The sequence below is a fragment of the Ixodes scapularis genome, unplaced genomic scaffold, assembly GCF_016920785.2.
Source record: "Ixodes scapularis isolate PalLabHiFi unplaced genomic scaffold, ASM1692078v2 PGA_scaffold5__190_contigs__length_132052651, whole genome shotgun sequence".
In the NCBI taxonomy this organism is placed as follows: Eukaryota; Metazoa; Arthropoda; class Arachnida; order Ixodida; family Ixodidae; genus Ixodes; species Ixodes scapularis.
The window spans coordinates 6,346,785-6,367,104 of NW_024609880.1; the positions used below are offsets into that span (position 1 = coordinate 6,346,785).

The 20,320-nt window shown below is 44.4% G+C and overlaps 1 protein-coding gene across 1 annotated transcript in view; it reads right to left on the reverse strand.

The window, feature by feature from the left end:
* Positions 1-10,231: 10,231 nt before the first annotated feature.
* Positions 10,232-20,320, reverse strand: part of LOC120847579 (juvenile hormone acid O-methyltransferase) — a 69,571-nt gene continuing 59,482 nt past the window's right edge. Inside the window, exon 4 of the mRNA XM_040219409.1 lies at positions 10,232-10,484. Within this exon, the coding sequence (XP_040075343.1) occupies positions 10,306-10,484 (179 nt within the window). The 3' untranslated portion in view covers positions 10,232-10,305. The remainder of the gene's footprint in view (positions 10,485-20,320) is intronic.

The following is a 20,320-nucleotide window of genomic DNA, read 5'->3' on the forward strand; positions in this document are numbered from 1 at the left end:
AATCGGCGCGCCTCGCTAACTTCCGGCTCCAGCTTTGTGTTTGAGGAGTTAAGGGCCCCAGTGCTTTGTTTGGCTATCCAGATCTCAACAATGACCATAATCGAGCACCAAGAACAGTTTATTCTGTCTCTCTTGTTTCTAGTTCTCTGTGTCTGTGAAAGCAGCTATGTATCAGCAAATATATACTAGATGGAAAATAGGAATACGAAGTTAATTTTTGATATGGTTAATTGTGGGCTGGAATTAGAAGTGTTTTTGGAAATTTTGGTTCTCTCATGTTCCACTTTCTGTGATATTCATGCAAGTATGTATGCGTGCTCTACTTTCAGTTTCAAAAAAAGACAAAAAGCGCCAGAAAACGATGGAGCCTGTGAAGGCAATGCCGGAAGGAGTAGTCTCCATCATCGGTCTTGCCACCAGGAAGGTTTTCAGATGCAACACGCACATCATTGCGATCTCATTAGAAGGTGCCAACTGCAAGCCCACGAAGCGTCAGCGCCAGGTATTGGATTTAAATGCTGAGTACCCTTTCCATTGGCAAGAAGCCCCCACCTTTTTTGAAGGACTCCAGTAGGGTTTTGTTGTTGCATTTTTATACTTGCAACTCCTTCACTATGGCAATTTCGTTTTCCTGGCCTGGCTCAGCTGGCAAGCTGAGCAGTAAGTGTGACAGTGTACCATTGTTTTCGGCCAGACTGTCGATATTTATTTATCATTCTTCCCTGCTATTGTGATATGTCTGCACTGTTTTCATGACAGGTGCTTGAATGGTAGCTCCTACTTTCTAGACATTGGTCTTACGAAACATTTTGTGAGTGATTAGGTTCCCACAGTCATGGTCGTCAGCAAACTGGCGCAAGGGGGGTGGAGGGGTGAGTAATTTTTGGGGTGTAGCTTTTAGCCCTATAACTCCGAAACAAAAAGTAGGTTTGCCCCCCCCCCCCCCCCCCCCCCCTTTTCCTGGAAAACGTTCTGCAGATGCCCATGCTCGCTATCTAGGCCAGCAGTTCTGAAATGAGAGTCCACGGCGCCTGTTTGTGAAGACATTCTAGCACTCAGCAAAACTGTGACAAATAATATAAATATATATATATATATATTTTTTTTTCTTACAGCAAAGGGTTCTTTTCTTTCACTGTCGGGGACAAGGTAATTGCCTTGTATCTTTCCTGCCGCCGCAAATGCCGTGAAGGGAGTAGCTTAGCATATTTTTGGCAGAGGATTGTGTCGTGCATTCCGCCACCGCACGCAACCCTGTGGAGTGGAGGCTCACAGTGTGTGCATGCCACGAGGCGCATAACGCAGGGCATGTTCAAGCTGTGTGGATGCAATGAGGACAGAAGCAGCACCTGCGAAGCGAACAAAGCAGAGCATGCTATTATCAGCACTGGTTAATTCCCAATAAATCACAATTTGAATCATTACTGCAAAACCATTTATTTTCGCGGCCCCAATTTTTTTTTAATCGATCACAGAGGACATATTCGCGACCACTGAAGTTCTCGAATCCCAGATGCCTGCATTGAAGCCATTTAAGACCGTAATTTTCGCGTGCCCCTGCAGCAATGTGATTGCTGCGCGAATTGCGCCAAACTGCGCCAAGTAGCTAACCCTGCTACATTTCATTTATTTCATTTATTTATCCTTAAGAGCCCGGGTGGGGCATTACATAAGGGGGGGAGTAGACGAGAACTAAGATACACTTTGACACTTGAAAACGACAAAAATAGGAAAAGGAGAGAGTCAAAATAACAATAGTAAAAAACACAAAGTACTGATATGGTTTAGTCGGGAGTGGTTAGTGGTTGTGTAAAGAGACTTTCTGGCGAAACCTTATTGGGTCAGTAATGACTACAATGTCGTCGGGAAGGGAGTTCCAGATGGCTATTGCATGAGGGAAAAAGGAAGTGTTGAAGGCAAGCGTTTTGCCTGCAATACGCTTGATGCATTGACTGTGATTAAGGCGTGATGATACTCGGTCTGGAGGAGCAAGAGGGGTGGTATGGGAGTATGGATAGTTATAGTAGAACTTATGCAATAAACATAACCGAGAGTTCAATCTTCGACTGGACAGTAAGGGTAGTTCTAGAGTTTCTTTAAGTTGGGTCACACTGATGTCATGAGTATAAGCTGATGCGATGAATCGGACTGCGCGGGTTTGTATGCGTTCCAGGTTATCAGAGATGTAAGCTTGAGAAGGGTGCCAGATGGATGACGCATATTCAAGCTTTGGTCGAACGAATGTTATGTATGCAAGTTTTTTAAGGTGACTGGGCGCGGACTTTAAATTACGTTTCACGTATCCAAGTGTGCGTGATGCCTCAGCCATAATATTATCGACATGCAGAACCCAAGAAAGCGTTGAGGTTAAATTTACTCCTAAGTACTTATAAGAAGTTGAAGTATTAATTGGGGTGCCGCCGAGTGAATATAAATACGTATCTGTAGATTTTCTCCGGGTAAACGAAACTACTTTACACTTGTCCAGGTTGAGAGGCATCAGCCATTGTTCACACCAGGTATTAATTTGTGTTAGGTCGTCCTGCAATATGAGATGATCTGAATCATTTGTGAGTGGGCGATATATCACGCAATCATCGGCGAATAGCCTAATTTTCGAAAGGATGTCATGAGGAAGGTCGTTTATGTATATTAAGAATAGTAGTGGGGAGAGTCCTGCACCCTGGGGAACTCCTGATGCTACTTTACCAAGGGGTGATTTGTGATTATTAGCCAATATGAACTGAACTCTTGAGGTGAGAAAATTCTGGATCCAAGCGATGATAGTCGAACCAATACCAAGAACTGAAAGCTTGGTGAGTAGATGACGATGCGGAACACGGTCGAAGGCCTTCGCGAAGTCGACAAATATTACATCTGTTTGGTAATTATTATTCATGTTAACAAGTAGGTCATGAGTAAACTCTGCAAGTTGGGTCTCACACGAGAGACCTTTACGGAAACCGTGCTGGAGTGGGTAGAAAAAATTAATTGAGTTAAGGTGACTTATTATGTTCGAGCTGATTATATGCTCTAATAGTTTAGAAGGAACGCTTGTTAAAGAAATGGGGCGATAATTAGATACAAGTGATCGATCACCACTTTTATGGACGGGGATGATTTTTCCAATTTTCCAGTCTTTTGGGCTTTGGCGATCTGAGAGTGATTGGGAGAAAATTAGTGATAGATACTCACTTGAAACAATATTGGTGCTTTTAAGGATTTTGGTGCTGATGTTATCCATGCCAGCAGATGATGATAGTTTCAGTTTGTCAATTAAGGCACTTATTCCAGCAGATGAAATGACAATAGGCTGCATGATGGCACTAGACAATGAGCGGGGAGATGCTACTTCGCCAAGGCCTCCGTCCGTGAAGACAGAAATGAAAAAGTCGTTTAAGGCTGTCGCACTTTCGTTCTCAACGATGGGATCTTTATTGCTGTCTGTCAGCGACAGAGATTGGGAGTGATATTTAGGTGACAGGAGTTGCCAGAATCGGGTTGGGTTAGAACGAAGAATGGAAGGCATGTCGGCTGATAAAAACTTTTCCTTAGCCCGTTTAATATTTTTTGCATATTCCTTTGAAAGTTGACTGTGTGTGTCCCAGTCTTAAACGTGACCAGTGCGCTTAGCGTTGCGATACACACGTTTCTTTTTGTTTCGTAGTATTTTTAGTGTCTTATCAAACCAGGGGTGGTTCCCGTCGGACTTAATAAGGACTGTTGGTATAAAAATGTTGATGAGACTGTTTATTTTATTTCGAAAAACTTTCCAGTTTTCTTCAACAGATCTCGAATAAAAGTTCCTGCTGAAGTTTGTGTAAAAAGTTTGTATTTCATTATTGATGGATTCAATATCTCCTTTATTGTAATCTTTAATGAATTTTTGAGTTGGCATTTTCCGAATAATAGGTAATGACATAGTCATGCTTAAGAGTTGATGGTCGCTTAATCCTGCTGAATGAATAATGTTTTGAATATACTCGGGAGTAGTGGAAAAGACGAGGTCAAGCGTGTTTTCGAGTCTTGTTGGACGACTAACTACTTGAGCGAGGTTGAAGTCGAGCGTGAGATCAAGAAATTTTTTTGATTCATTTATGGCACTTTTGTTCGTCACCGTGAGTGAGGACCAGTTGATGCTTGGAAAGTTAAAATCACCAAATAGAAAAAAGACTGCTCCGGGGTGACTGGTTTGAAGCTCGTGAAGAGCATCCCGCATCTTATCAACAAAAGTATTATCGCTCTCGGGCGCCCTGTAACATACTCCGATTATAATGTTTGAGTGAGGGGAGCTAATGCGAACCCAGATTAGTTCCAGATTGTTGTTCCGACTGATACAAAGCGATGAGATGTTGTTTTTTAGGGCAATGAGGACGCCGCCTCCCCTTCTTGAGCAACGATCATGACGATATACATTATAGTTCATGTGAGGAGGGAATATTTCAGTATCATACACGTCATTCGTTAACCAAGTTTCTGTTAGAATGATAATGTCTGCTGTGCTATCATCAATAATACTATGTAGGTCATCTCGTTTGGACATGACACTGCGTATGTTAGTAAAGATTACAGAAAGTTGTAGAAACTTTTCAGGTTTATTTACAGGAACTATGGGGCTTGTGAGAGTCAAGCAATGGCCTAGTTAGCTGCGAGTTTCAATGACTTTTCCTGATTTAGCATCGTACACATAGCAGAGATTACCTACAAAAAGTTTATCGAGCCGTAGTTTAAACGAACATTTCTGAGGTTTGATAAATTCGAGCAGTTTGTTGCGGGCTAATCGCGTCGCTGGTGCAAAGTCTTCGCGGATTGCAAAGTCTGTTCTTTTCAGTTTTCGTCCGCATGCTAAGATGGATTCCTTGTCCTTGAATTGATTTAGTTTAATTATGATTGGGCGATTTTTATTTGCAGTGAACTTCTCTATGCGGTGTGCTCGTTCGATGTTGTTTGAGTCAAGATTGAAATCTAAATATTGCTCACAAAAAGCAATCAGTGTTTTTGTCCGATTGCTGCCAAGATTCAGACTGCGAGTCAGCAATTCCTAGGAACAGAAGATTATTCCTACGCAGTCTGTTATTTAAGTCCTCGTTAGCCGCTTGGAGGACGGCAATATCCTCCGAGATTGCGTGAGTGTTAACTATTGGTTCTGTGCCCCCTGAATCTGCTGAGGTGTTTTCCAGCACCGTAAGTCTTTGCTTAAGTTCCTCCGTAGTTTTATCTGCAGAGTTGTTTTCCAGCACCGCAACTCTTTGCTTAAGTTCCTGTACGGTTTTATCTGTAGTCTCTTGTCGCTCTTTCACTGTCTTAATTTCTGCAAGTAGGGCTGCTTGTCCCTGCTCGATCCTTTGTACAATGGCTAGTACAGTTTCTTCTATTTCTGTGGGACCAGGGTTTGTTTCTATGTCACCGGACAGTAACAGGGCCATGTGCGATAAAAGGACGTTGGCATACGAATTTAGGCACAAACACAAAAAACTACGCCATCTCAAGTCGTAGGGGCACGACATCGCAAGTAAACAATGATCATTACTACTATAATCTTTAGTACAGTCGAGGTAACTAACCTGTAGTAGAAGTAGAGATGAGTGCATTGCGTCGTTGGCGATGTCGTGCCCCGACGAGTGGGCGTCTACTGGTCGTTTATATAGCGGGCACAGTGTGTTCCCGCCGAAAAGCGTCGACGATCCAGGTTGGCATCCGTGTTGGAAGGGTGGCTTCACTTTTGGCCAAGTTTGCGATAGAGCAGGCGGCCGGGCTTGTTGGTTTCCGTGCAGACCTTGCGGTGTCCATCGTTGGCATGCGCGACCGTAGTCAGTGGGCTCAGTGGGGCTGCCGGCGAGCGACAGCACCTGAAGTAGAGGTGAGTGCATTGCGTCGTTGGCGATGTCGTGCCCCGACGAGTGGGCGTATACTGGTCGTTTATATAGCGGGCACAGTGTGTTCCCGCCAAAAAGCGTCGACGATCACGGTTGCCATCCGTGTTGGAAGGGTGGCTCCACTTTTGGCCAAGTTTGCGATGGAGCAGGCGGCCGGGCTTGTTGATTTCCGTGCAGATCTTGCGGTGTCCATCATTGGCATGCGCGACCGTAGTCAGTGGGCTCAGTGGGGCTGCCGGCGAGCGACAGCACCTGTAGTAGAAGTAGAGGTGAGTGCATTGCGTCGTTGGCGATGTCGTGCCCCGACGAGTGGGCTTATACTGGTCGTTTATATAGTATCCTGCTACATTTTACCAAAATATGTGTAATCTGCACCAAGCCTGCGCCAAATAACCAATATCGGTCACCTATCGACACCGCAACTAAACTGGGTACCGTAATTGAGCATGCGTGTGTTATGTGGCGCAAGCGGCAGCCCGACACGAAATACCCATGCACCAATCGCCCATCCGGTCTTACATGGTTTTCACGCCGTCTCGTGTTTCGCGCTCCCGTCGTCTCGTCTCGTGGGTCTCGTCTGGCGTTGTTATTTTTTAATATTTCATCGATAAAAGCGGGTACGTGCGGACGCTCCGACGCTAGCTTGCCGGGTACCAGCCATGCTGTCATGCTGTGAAACGAAACTACGTCGGGAGTTATTTTGTGAGCTGAAGCACTCGCTCCTGAAAGCAATGGCGGTGGGTAAATTATATTTGGTCCTTGCCTTCCGCTCACCATGGTTGCTTGACGTCGAGTGTTGCCGTCCCCACGTCGCAGGAGATATAGAGGCTTCAATAATGAAACTAAGTACCACCTCATGTTCATCAACATTCCTGTTTTTGTGTAATTCATGCTGTGTCGAAGTATTGATTCTTTAGGTTTCTTTCGGTGCACGGGCTTTCTTTCTAGAGATACCCCGGTACATGAAACATATGTCGCGAAAGAAAGTTGGTGAAGAGAAGTGAGCTAAAGCCAAGAAAGCAATGTTTTCACGCTGAACCCGCACAGCGCGCTTGTTTGTCTCGAGTCCAGTCCTTGCACAAACCGCTCCAAGAACGTTTTGACCCTGGCCCGCGATGTCTTGCATCGATGCACTCAGAGTTTTTTTTGTGAGTATGTATAGCTTGTACCTTGTTTGCCGGCCTGGCAAGCACGCGCCGCTTGTCTGTTTTTGGGTTGTATGCTCGACAGCTACATTTTGCATATAATTTTGGGGATCAAGGTTGCGACGGAGCGGAGTGGCATAGTTTCGGTTTCGATCGAACAACCGTTGTCTCCGCTCGTGCGACGAAGCATGCGCAACTGCAAGCCTGCCGAAGTTGCCCTCCCGTGCATGCGAGTATGATTGTATGACAGAGGCGCCAGCCGGGATGTTTTGAATTCATTGTTTTACGTTTGCATACTTTGACAACATCTGGCACGTCAGGAACCAGTGAAACGGTGGCAAACGGTTTTTAGTAATTGCTCAGCAACGCTGCCAACACTGTACACTTGAGGGATGTCTCGGCAGTAAAAATAAAAACTCCGGCAGCGAGTTCCGTCACAACACGTCACGTCAGAAAACAACAGAACACAAACTGCCGTTCGTTTATACACCACTTAAAACAAATACTTTTGTTCTTCAAAGAGTATTTGTTCTAGAAGCCACATTTAATGCTCGAAGACGCTGTTTTGGTTGCTCCAAAGGCCACCTTTGCCGCTCCAAAAGACTGTTTTGGCTGGACCGAAAGGTGCTCTAAAATAGCTTAGGTCACATCACTGCGTGCCCTTAAATTTTATTACCTTTTCAATTCGCAAAAATTAAGGGCTCGCGAGTTTTAAAAGTTTTACAGTACTTCACAAAACGTGAGTCTATGTTTACGCAACGCATGATCATGTAAACATACCATGATCGCATCAACTTACGTGATCGCCTAACGTCCTTTTCTCATGTCGCCAGAGTGGGTTGCAATTACAGGCGGGCGAGCGCCATCTCTCAGAAGTTTGCACACCGCCAGCGGCTCTCTCATTGTTGAAGCTCCTGTTCACACTCGCTCGCACAGCCTTCAGCAAATCTAACCACATAAAACAGTGTGCGTTAATGGCCGAGAGCTCTGGTGTCAGGCAATCTGTTTGCTCGTATCCTGAAAATTTTGAACCTTGCTAATGCACACCTTCCTAATCCAAAACTGACTTCGAAAACCTGTAGGTTTCAAAGACGGTTTCAAACAAGAAAACCAACACCAAAGTCAACTTCGAAACCTGGGGTGTTTCGAAGTGATTTTTGGTGTTGGTTTCCGAAAGGACACGTCGGTTTAGTGAGAACGGGAGCTAAGAGAATTTTTGGCTTAAAATCACACTCATATCAATGCCGCCTTTATTGTTCTCTGGCTGAATCAGTTCAGCAGTTATGTGCAGAAGGGAACTCTACCGACGACACCCTGTGTTGCCTTTTCAGGATTCGATATGGAGACAGCGAAAAGCGTGACCGTTTACGTTGATATAGTTCGGCTTTTTGAAGTGCAAGATGCGGAGGATGGCTTGACTGCGGTCATGGCGTTCTACTGACTTTTTGGCTTCGCGAATTGCCAGAAGACATACAATACGAGCTGCAGTCTTCTGAGGTTTTGCTTTCTCTTAACCTACTCGCAGCTATGGCCAGTTGCAATCAAAAAGACACTTGCAGCCTGATTGCTGATAACATAGTGCGATCGCCGAAGTCTGGTGTAACTCCTGCATGATAGTTTTGAGTTTCGAAATCACTAAAGGCTTTGTATATTTTTCTTGAGATGGCGGCTGCAAGTTGTGTGGCTCACATGTCTCAGTATGCTTAAATTTATGACCAGCTTTGTTAATTTATACTCATCACGTTTGTCTAGTCCTATGTGTTGTTTCCTAGTCAGCAAACTATTAGGCAACTGTTTGGAGTAGTTACTTTTTTTAACGTTTTTATCAAAACAGTTTGTGTCACCATGTCTGGAATTCAGCACCCTTACCACAAAGTGTCAGATTAATGTAATCCTGAGGTACTTCCCTAAATATGGAGATGACTGGCATTAAAACCTTATTACTTTATCGCTCCTTTTTAATTTACATTTAGTTCAGTCAAAAGACATCACCAGTGTTCAACGTTTCCATGTAAGTTAAATGCTTTGGTTCATTTTGTTCATATCCTGGTCATTTTTCACAGAGCAGTGCAATGCTATATATAAAGAGTCCTGTTTGGCTATTCATTTAAAACTGGTTTTCAAATAAGGTGTTTAACTAAGTCTTCCTTTTTTTTGAGGGAAGTTCAAGGTGTAAAATTGTATGACACGCCTAGAAATAAAGACATAGCAAATAACCAATGGTTGCAATTAGATTCTTGTTTTCGTTAGTACCTCTATACGAGATGTCCCCAACCCATGATTGAATTCACACTAACCTTTGTGCTCTTTCGAAATTTGAGAAGTGGACAGTGAAGGTTTTGTTACGGTTTTTTCAGAATAAACATTAAAAGAGTCAACAGAGAAAAAGGGATCCGAATTTTAAATGTTATAATGAAGATGTATAGTCTGCTAGCCCCATCCCAGCAGAAGCGTTTCAGCCTGGATAAATCGAGCCTTTACGAGCACGTACTAAGCAGTACGGAAGGTTATGAGCCCACACAAAATGTGGAGCTTCTGCTGCGTGTTCTTGTTTTGCAACAGACTGTAGCTCTCCTCAGAGAATATCGCATTTTCAAATTATCAAAAATGCTATTTTTTTTTTAAATAAAAACCAGGCATTGTTGTACATTTGTAACATTGTGGCTTTCTCGAAGAAAGCGGGCGTTCTGAAGTTGTTGCCGAAGGCTTGCCAGGGTGACAACACAGTCGAATGCGACAAGTACGAGCTTGTACACGCTCTACCGCAAGCTTTTGTTCTGCAAAAGCACATCGCAAAGTCGCTGTCGCGTGCCTGCAGTCTTCGCTTCCCTACGGTGGTAATGGTGGGCAACATCGGCTGACACAAGATGTCCCGTTACTGCCACACTCCGTTTCCCTTTAAGTGCGAGTGAAGCCGAAAAGCCAAGTACGAACCTGTTGTTTTGAACGACGTATGCGCACTGCACGAGTGCAATTGCCGAGCAACATTCAAAGCGCGGAGCTTGCTCTTAAAGCATCTGCATCGTGCTTCTTGTTGCAGATCGTGATACAGAAGCAAGGTTTCGGGCGGACACCTTTCATGAGGAGAAACTCCACCTACATTGCACTGCTCCGACCTGTACTTGGAGCACTTAGTTGCGGTACTTTAGATAAAACAGAACACTATGTTCTGTTCTATAAACAAAACACTTTGTTTATAATGGTACTTTTTTCATGCTCTATGAGCTTGAAGAATTTATTCTGAGCAGGGCTTGAATGCATCCAACCCCCATAAAACACTTTTTTTAAGATCGTTTTACAATTTTGCTTGCGTGAACTAAGAAACTATCCTGAAGATAATATGGATCCCCGGCCGGTTTTTCACTCCACATCTTGCGAATAATCTCCGTTACGTCGATCTCAAACAGCCTCTTCGATTCCTTGGACAGCAATGGTGCAATGGGATCTATAGCCAGTTCCATTTCTGAAAGAGAAGGGGAGGGGGGAGCAAAACATTTTCCCTGTTTTAGTTAAAAAGATTAACACGTGAAACAAAATACCACACATTCCGGTCTAAACGTCCCAGCTTTTTATAGGTCGCAACCGACTATTTTCACAAGAAATGTTCGCATAAAATTCGCTCATATGTATAAGTCTCACGTATATATTTGTACAGTGGGCGCGGCGACACTGAAATTAAAGGCCATCTTATATGTATAATGATCGAAAAATACGCGTAACCGCCATGAATATTGAAAATTTTTGACAAAGAATTGAACTAAATTTTTTTGAGGACACTTTTCCGCTGATATCAGTCGCATGGTTGTATGCGCCAAAGGAAAGTTTCGGGAAAAAAACAGAACAAAAACAACTTGCTCACTGTAACATGCGATAGAAATATTATATCACTATTTCCTCTCTAAAATTCGCCTCCTCGGCTGCAGAGCACCGGATATGATTGGGTCCATGGAGAAAACTCGAGACTGAATGTAGCCAAAAATATATTAAGATCTAAAAATGAAGTCTGGGCTCTGTCAAGTTCTCTGCCGTGAGCCTGCGAATAGTCAAGCTCAGTGTCACAATACAAACTTTATGATGCAAAATTGCGTCCTTACTGAAGCTAAACTGGCTTTTAAAAGTGAAACGTGCCGAGTTAGGAGAGAGTTGCCCGGCGGCCAGACACTTGCGCTGCGAGTTCCACTTGCCGCACAATGCAACATCGAGATAAACACACAGACCGACATACAGACACACACAAACACACGCGCACACACACACACACACACACATACACACACACGCACGCCCGCGCGTGCACACGCGCGCGCACAAACAGAAACCCACACACAAAAGTAAACGTGAGAGACAGGTTTGGGAAACTCAGAGACGCTTTTGAGATTTCGTCAGAGGCGAAAGCTTCGAACCCAATTTAATTTAAGCAATAGGAAGAGTAGAAACAAAAGCAGGACTTGGTGCGCTGACATGGCGTGGCATGCCTGGAAGGCTGAGGTTGGAGTTATCGTCTGCTGTGTTCCTCATTAAACGCAATTCTGCATATTGCTACGCACGAGCCGCCAAGCGAACGCGTGCGTGGCCGAATGGTTACCGCGCTTGACTGTAACGCGGAAAGTCTTGGTACGAGTCCAGCCAGCGGATTGTCCTTTTATTTGTTCTTTCAACTTGGCGTTCTGGAACATTCTCGTTTTATCGAGTTACGAATGTTCTACGAGCCGAAAGTTCTGCGCCGAATATTCCCGAAACCAACGAGGCGACATAAAGGACTCCGCCTGGCGAGCGGAGTCAGTCTCGCCCCAGCGTTCGACTGCTGTTACGTTGACTTCGACGCCCGCGACGCCCGCGACGCTCCGTTGTTCCGTTGTTATCTCCTGTTCACTTTTTGTTTTGGACGCAAGTTCGCCCCAAGAGAACGTTTCAGGTTTCTCAGGTATACTTTGTTTCATCACATCGTCTTTCTTGACAATATTATGAGTTCCTTCAACAGCGCTAAATATACCTGCAAATTCTTTTATACCGATAGCTTTTAGGAGTTGGAGTCTCAAAAAAGTCGACATCGGCGGGACGGAAAAATCAAGATTGGTCGATTAGTAATACATTCGCCTTAAAGGAAGAATTCGAAAGAACATTAGGCTGAGCGGGATCGAACCCTCGACCCCTCGGTTGCGAGCGTGACACGCCACCGACACGGACATGCAGAGACTTTTTTTTCTTTAATGCAAAAACAAAACACAAGACTCCAATCACTTTAAAAACAATGTACAACAATGTTTGTAGCGCACATTAAAAACCTCTCATATCTAGAAGACGTTCAGATAGTTTTAGGCAGCGGGGCTTCGACTGCGAATCTTAAAAAAACACTTTCCACTCCTCTCATGAAGCTGAAAAAGTAATATCCCATCTCTTGAGCATTGGTGGGGTCGGCATGGCGGACCGCCATGCGCAACCCCATATGCTACACAATCTAAGAAGCATAATCAAATCAAAAGGAACGCCTGCGTCATTCGTTACATTCATGAAGCAAATGCCGGTTGGGCAACTGTTTCTTTAGTGTACGCTGGTAGACTTCCCAATAAAATACTGCATCCCCGCAAAATACACAAACGTGGCCGATAGTTTTCGGTTTCTCTCATAAACCACAGTCAGTCGACCATTGTTCATAAATCCCTTTTTCCCTGAGCCACACCTTGACGGGTAAAGTGTTGGTGTGCAACTTGAAAAAGATGATATTAACGGAGGGAGGGAGACAAGATTCCTTGACCCGCTTAAAGGGGCCCTGCAATCATATTTAGGCGTCTACCTTTTTTTGCGGTTTCCACGTCTCCTAGGGTTCGGGCAAGCCAGCGGGCACGGAGAGAGTAACCAAATATCAGTGCGTCATATTTTAACCGGCTGACGCGAAAACCTCCTTCACCAACGGGGGCGACCCGCGGTGCCGAATGCGCGCAATATGTGACGACATCGTGACGTTTTAGGTCCTGGACTTTCTACAGGTCAGAGCCGCTAAAAGCTTCTTTTTTAATCGGAATACAAAAAAATTTGTGAAGGGAGCCGTTTCAAATATTTATAAAAGTAGTTTTTGTAGAGTATTTTAGTTCAGAAAAGACACAAATGCAGTTTATAAAGTGCGGAAACAAGGAATGACCCGTCGACATACCCGCCACCAAGCGGTTGAAAAGGCGGCGTATACTAGAATGGTGCAGTGCGATCAGGCACAGACGAGCGGCGAGCATAGAAAGGTCCCGGATGTACGCGGCGGCGCTGCAGTCGAGGATTCGATCGGTTCCGATAGTTCGGAAGGCCTTCGGTGAGCAGCTTTGGCTTGTGGTTTGGCTTTTTGGCGGTATGGCAGCGCGAAGTGGCTCCCGTTCGGAACTGATCTTTACCCCGTGTTTGCTGTCGTTTCTGGCCGATGAAGTGGCATGCTGAATTAGTGTTTAATCCCACAGCAAATTCAATGCCAGCCGCCCTGGCTGCCCCTTCATACAGCCTATCCAGAACATGCTTTAGTGGCGCCCTCTCGAGCCGTAGACACGGAGTGTGGCTGCCGTAAGCGCTTGCTGAGCTCACTACTCCCCCTCTAGTTTCACGACCACTCAAGCAACTAAGGACGTTATGAAGGAGGTTATTTCTTGCTTGTTTTTGTAATTTTAATTTACCTATAACTAGGCTGTACACTTTCCTGTTTTAACCGAAAAACAGCAATAAACATCTGTCGGTGTCGAAACTACAAAATCTGTTAAAACCGAAAAACACCGGTTCTTTCAAATTGTCGAGCAAGCGCTAGTTTTTTCCACCGCGAAAGTCCTGTATACTTTCGAATTTTTCTTGAAAAACATCAATAAACTTTCGCCAGTGACGGAAATAAAAATCGTTCAGAACAATAAAAAAAAAAAAAAAACTCGGTTTCTAAAAATTCTTTTTTCGGAATGTTGTGTTCGACTTTTTTTTTTTTTTTTTTTGCACTGAAAAGGTTTTAGGCAAACTTCCGTCAAACATATTGTCTTACCAGGAATCATGCACTTGGCATGTCTTTCTTTTGCGACCTATATGGTCTTGGACTCTTGGAGGACAGTAGGTTTGTTCCACAGTTCTCGAAGGTCAGCGGTCCTCCTGAGCCGCCGAGCTTGAAGATCACTATCAGCGGCCCGAGAGGCCTATCACAGCTGGCCAGTACTGTCACAAGCATCGTTGGACGTTTTGGGGCTTCCCGTGTCTAGCGCAAATGTTGAGCGGGCATTCTCGAAATTGTGCGTCGTCAACAGGAAGGAGTAGCGTCAATGACAGACACGAGCCTAGGAACGTTCGCTTTCATATACTACAATAATCGAGTGTGAAAGAGATTGTGTAAAAGATGTAAATAAAATTTGGACTGTTTTCCGTCTCCAGTGGTAGTTTACATTCGCAATTTTCCCCCAATAATAACCGTTTTTAGCGTCTGGACGAGAGAATTCACCGAAAAGCACCAGTACTGGCGAAATCAATAAATACCGATAAACATCCGCCGATTTTTGTCATAAATAAACACCGGGAAGTATACACCCTACCTATAACTTTTAAAATAAATCGAAATTCGAGAAAACAAAAGTATCATTATGTTACTATGTTCAGTGCGCTCAGGTTCGGAGCAAATAAAAAAAAAAACAAAAAAAAAAAAACAGTAAACACGTCCTTGCAGGGCCCCTTTAAAGGGGCCCTGCAATCATATTTAAGCGTCTACCTTTTTTGCGGTTTCCACGTCTCTTGGGGCTCGGGCAAGCCAGCGGGCACGGAAAGAGTAACTAAATATCAGTACGTCATATTTTAACCGGACGACACGGAAACCTCCTCCACCGACGAGGGCGACCTGCGGTACCGAAAGCGCGCAAAATGTGACGTTTTTGGTCCTGGGCTTGCCACTGGTCAAAGCCGCTAAGAGCTTTTTTTTAGTCGAGATACAAAATATAAGTGTCGCGAACCGTTTCAATTATGTATGAAAGTAGTTTTTGTTCACTATTTTAGATCAGAAAAGAAACAAACGCAGTTTAGAAAGTACGGAAGCGAGAAATGACCCGTCGACATACCCGCCACCAAGCGGCGAAAAAAAACAGCGCATACTAGAAAAGGATAGTGGGATGAGGCTACGACGAACGAGGAGCGTAGAAAGGTCCCGGATGTACGCGGCGGCGCTGTGGTCGTATACCGGCTCGAGAATCCGACCGGTTCCGAGCGTTCCGAGGGCCTTCGGCGCGGGCCCTGCTGGCAATTTGGCCATTTGGCGGTGCGTCAGCGCGAAGTGGCTCCCGTTTTGAACTGATCTTTACCCCGTGTTTGCTGTCGTTTGTGGCCAATGAAGTGTTATGCCGAATTAGTGATTAGTCACGCAGCAAATGCAATGCGAGCTGCCCTGGCCACCCGCTTCATACAGCCTATCCAACACGTGCTTTAGTGGCGCCCTCTCGAGCCGTCGACACGGAGTGCGGCAGCCGTGTGCGCTGTATGAGCTCACTACTCCTCCTCTAGTTCGAGGCCACTTAGGCCAGGACCTACGACGTCATGAAGGAGGTTATTTTTTGCTTGTTTTTGTAATTCTAATTTGCCTAAAACTTTTAAAATAAAGCGAAATTTGAGAAAAGGAAAGTTGGATTAAGTTAGTACGCTCAGTACGCTCAGGTTCAGTGCAAATTAAAAACCAGTCAAAAAGTCATTGCAGGGCCCCTTTAAGCATATCCTGGCCACCGCGACAGTTGACAGCTCTATAAAGTGGTGCTGGGAACAAACTAATCACCACATCATGTGTACGCGTCTTCTTGCTCACAGCAGACAGTCTAAATAAAAACGGGCAGAAAAAGATTGCACTGCGTCGAAGACTTTTTCCGAATATCCATGAGCCTTTTTGGCTCACCTCCATTTGACGAAACAAGGAATGACGGCAAGTAAGGAGTCAAAATTGTTTAGATGAAAGCGCGAATCGATAAGTGTTTTTGCTCTCGTAGCAAAACAAAAAAAGAAAAGAACTAGTTTATTATCAAACAAGTGGTAGATCTTAAGACCCCCATCACGTACCAAGTGGAAAGGGCTGTCTCGCGTCATTTTCTCCAATTTAACCCCCAAATGAGCTCAGCGAAAAATCGATGAAATTTCTGCATATTGAGGCACGCACAATGTAACTTGCAGAACATATCACTCCTTTGAAATTAGAAACAAAAATTGCAAACAATCGGACCTGGCAAATATGGACATGTCGCGCAGCTTCCTGCGGGAAGCGATGGCCACGCAGAGACTTTTTTTTACTTTATTGCTAGGCCGCGCAGACAGGCTTTAACGGCTACAGAACGAGTGTGGGATTATATTCACTTACCAGTCTTAAAGGCGGAGCTTAAGCGTACTCCTGTATTTTTTATGTAGGAACGTATATGTGTGTTTGTGTGTCTATATATATATCAGGGTGTCGAACCGGAACCGAACCGAACAGAAAACCGGAACCGAACCGGTATTTTTTCCGGAACTGAACCCGAACCCGAACCGTTATATTGTTATCGCGATGAACCCGAACCGGAACTGAACCGGAAAAAAAAATAACGGTTACCGGCTCATGTCAAAACGGTTCGGCCACGCGCTGTTGACAATGAATGTGCTATCAATGCCATTTGTTTTTTAAGTGCCGTCAACTGACACACACCTCGCTTACATATTTTTCTTCTCCACACAGTTTTAGGAATATAAATGCTGCATCCATGAATCTTGACAAACGCTGCATCCATGAATCTTGACAAACGCTGCATCCATGAATCTTGACATAGGAACCGGTATTGCGCTGGTCGCGGCTTGCACGGAAGAAAAAGAATTGGAAGGCTGTGCAAAAAAAAAAATAATCGCGTCACGGGATTTCATTTTTCTACAATCTCGTAAATCCTAAATGCTGCTGTGTGCTCATTTCATAACACGTTTCTAGAACGCGCGAGTTCTTGAAGCTTGCTTCCATCAGAATGAGAAAAGAAAAGGCTGTGGAGTTTCATAATAATGCATCCGGTTTCGTATAGGCACTTAGAAGCTAACGTATTTATGAGACAGCGAACTCTTCCATTTTAATATTTATCCTATTACGCCCTTCTGGCGTTGCGTTCGGTGAAGTGTTTTTCACATTCCGTATCTTGTTTAATGAAAACTTCTTTAAGGGTCTAATTTGAGTTACCGAAGGCTAGTTCAATTAAAGAAAGCTGTATTTTCTCCCCACTGTTCCTTCAATTGCTTACACGCCGAGGTGGCGGGATAGTTAGCGAGTTCTGCTTGTAAGTGGGTTTGTAAGGAGGTCGCGGATTTTACAGATACTGCGTCGGACCCAATTAGATGAAGTCCGATTGCGTAAACGTCGGTGAGGTAACCTTTGAGTGCACATAAAGAAACCATTCCTGGTAGAAATCCCTGAGCCTTACACTACGATGTATCCCGTTTCGTATGTGCTGATTTCAGATGTTTTATTTGTAATTTATCTTGATGTTGCAATTTGTCATTTATAATTTCCAAACCGGTTCGCGAACCGGTTCGCGGATCGAATTAATCGACCCGGAACTGAACCGGAACAAAATAAATTTACCTGAACCTGAACCGTAACCGAACCCGTATTTTTTTCGGTTCGACACACTAATATATATATATAGGGTGGTTCAAGTCACCAGGCTCGATCTGAAATATACCGTAAAAATCGACGCCTTCACGTAGCCATCTAAACTTTTCGTCAAAGGTGTATTTCACAGGTCGGTTCTTTCTTGTAAAATTACAGAGCGTAGTTCTCTTTTAGTAAAAAATAGGGCCAAGAAACTTGCCAGGGTCTACGGCGGGCGGTGACCCAGACTACCAAGTCCAGTAGCAGGCAGTGTTTGCCGTTCGTATTGATAGATGGCGTCGGGAGCAGCCTCTGAAGGTGCAGCCGACCAGCGAAAGATAGCAGACGACACGCAGACGAAAACTGTTGGCAGCAAAAGCGCCGCCGTTATGCAGACGCGTTTTTTTATTTTATTTTTTTATTTTAAGTTTTGTTTTTATTGTTTGCATTCATTTTTTAACCGAAGGTACATTTCAAAAATATTGTATTCATTTTAATAAACTACGGTGGTCGCGAGCCGTCGCGATTAGGAGGTAGCGCCACCTGTCAATACGAACGCCAATCACACCCCGCTACTGGGCTCCTGTCGTCTGCATTGCTGCCCGCCGTGGACCCTGGCAAGTTTCTTGGCCTTATTTTTTTTGCAGAAACAGAGCTACGCTTTGTAATTTTAAAGAAAAAAAACGACCTGTGAGATACACCTTTGACGAAAAGTTTAGATGGTTACGTGCAGGCGTCGATTTTTACGGTCCATTTTAGATCGAGCCTGGTGACTTGAACCACCCTATATATATATATATATATATATATATATATATATAAAGCTAATGATTCGCCAATCCATACCCGACAATCACTGGTTGTATGACTGTTTAAGGACATGTAGATGCAGCGGTGCTTTTCAAAGTTACGGGGGTCGCCCCACACGCGTAGGGTGCGTTTTTCGTGCGTCTAGATGCGTATGAGTCGACTTTGCAAACAGATGCTCCGTAGTGGTGAGAGTTTTTAGATGTGCTTTGCCATCAGAAATTCTCCAGCTGGGGTTCCGCGGCAGCTGATCTGAAAAACTTGTTCGTGCTTCAGCTGAAAACACAGTGTTAAAGTGAGACGCGGCGCACCTATAGGGTCCATCGATATTTTTCTCCGGGCTTTAAAGCAGATTTTGAACGCAAGGTACTAGATTGGAATGGAAAGTAGCTTAGAGTTCTCGATCAGAGCAGAATGAGCGTTTCCTTTTAGGATTTTTATTAGTCTCCCTATTTCAAAACGTTGCCGGCTTTGAGAAGAGAGGCGAATTTGCGTCTTAAATAACATGCATGTAGCTACACCTACGTGCGAACTGACAGTAACGATGTTAAGAGGAAAACTAGAGATATCTATCAGCTCTACCCCTTGCAACTCTGAAGCAAGAAAAGCAAGGATATCAAACAATGTACTGTATAGCGGTATATGTTCTTCAGATCTGGACTAAACAGAATGTAGTTGCCTATAAAAATGTGATTTGGAATGAGTGTATGATAAAGGGGAGGGAAGGCATTGCAGTTGTGCGTATCATTTTTTTTTACACGTGGATGTGCATCTTATTGGACAGTATATAAATTGGATTGTAGCTGCAATCACCAGCAACGCAGCACGACTTCCTTTACTCAAGCGATTGGAACATCAAATTCGGTGTCATCGCCTTTTCTACATCTGAAGAAGCGCCCCTGAGCCAAGCATACACTCCCCAGGTGATAGCACAAGTTGTACATTATAATTTCCGCTCGACCTCAGCTTGTGGAGTCTCTGATATTTCACAACAAAAATAACCCATGGAGAAGGGGAACAAGGGTGATAAAGGACAAACACCAATTTCCAGACAGGCGCGCGACCACTGGAAAGGTGCGCGACCAGTAGAAATGGAGAGGTCCCAGGTTCAATACCCGGACCAGGCGGGTTTTTTCGGTCGCGCACCAGTCACCTAGATATGTTTGGAGATTTGTGTTTGTCCTTTGTCCCTGTTGTTCCCCCTTCTCAAGCGATTATTTTTGTCACAGTTGTACAGCTCGCTTGCACCTTTCCATTTAGTTGCAATTTTATCACTATTATTCTTAGGATATATCTAGGACAAATGTTCATTATATTGTAGAAGAGTAGTAAGTTGGGCGAGTTGGTAAACGTTGAACATGGTTAAAATCGCGCACAAAGAGACGAGGACAAACGAGGAAGGAACACAGAACACAGACAGGCGCGCACTCACAACTCTAGTATATTAAGTGAAGAAGAGAAAGATGAAGCACTATTTTTTACAGGGGACAACGTCACCAGGGGGAAACAGATCACCCGCAGTCAAATGATCGCAAGAAGGCAACTTCTTTTTCACTCAAAGCAACCGACGGCTGGCTAACGCAGCGATCGCTCAGGCTCAAGATGGTGAACGCCTCGAGCACCTCGCGCGTTTGTTTTTCTTTGAAGCGGCCAATGATTGATGTTTTTTCTAAAGATGGTGTGCACATACAGGTTTTACAGTGCACCGAAAGGTGACCTCCTACATTAGATGTTAAAGAAAGTTTATGCTCTCGTAGCCGGTCATTCAGACACCGTCCCGTCTGACCAACATAGCATCTTCCACATGAAAGAGGGATGCTATAAACAACACCCGATGAACAGGGAACAAATGGCCGCACATGTTTCTTGTGGCACGTGTTTTTGGATAATTTTTCCGCTTCTAAGGTTCGTGA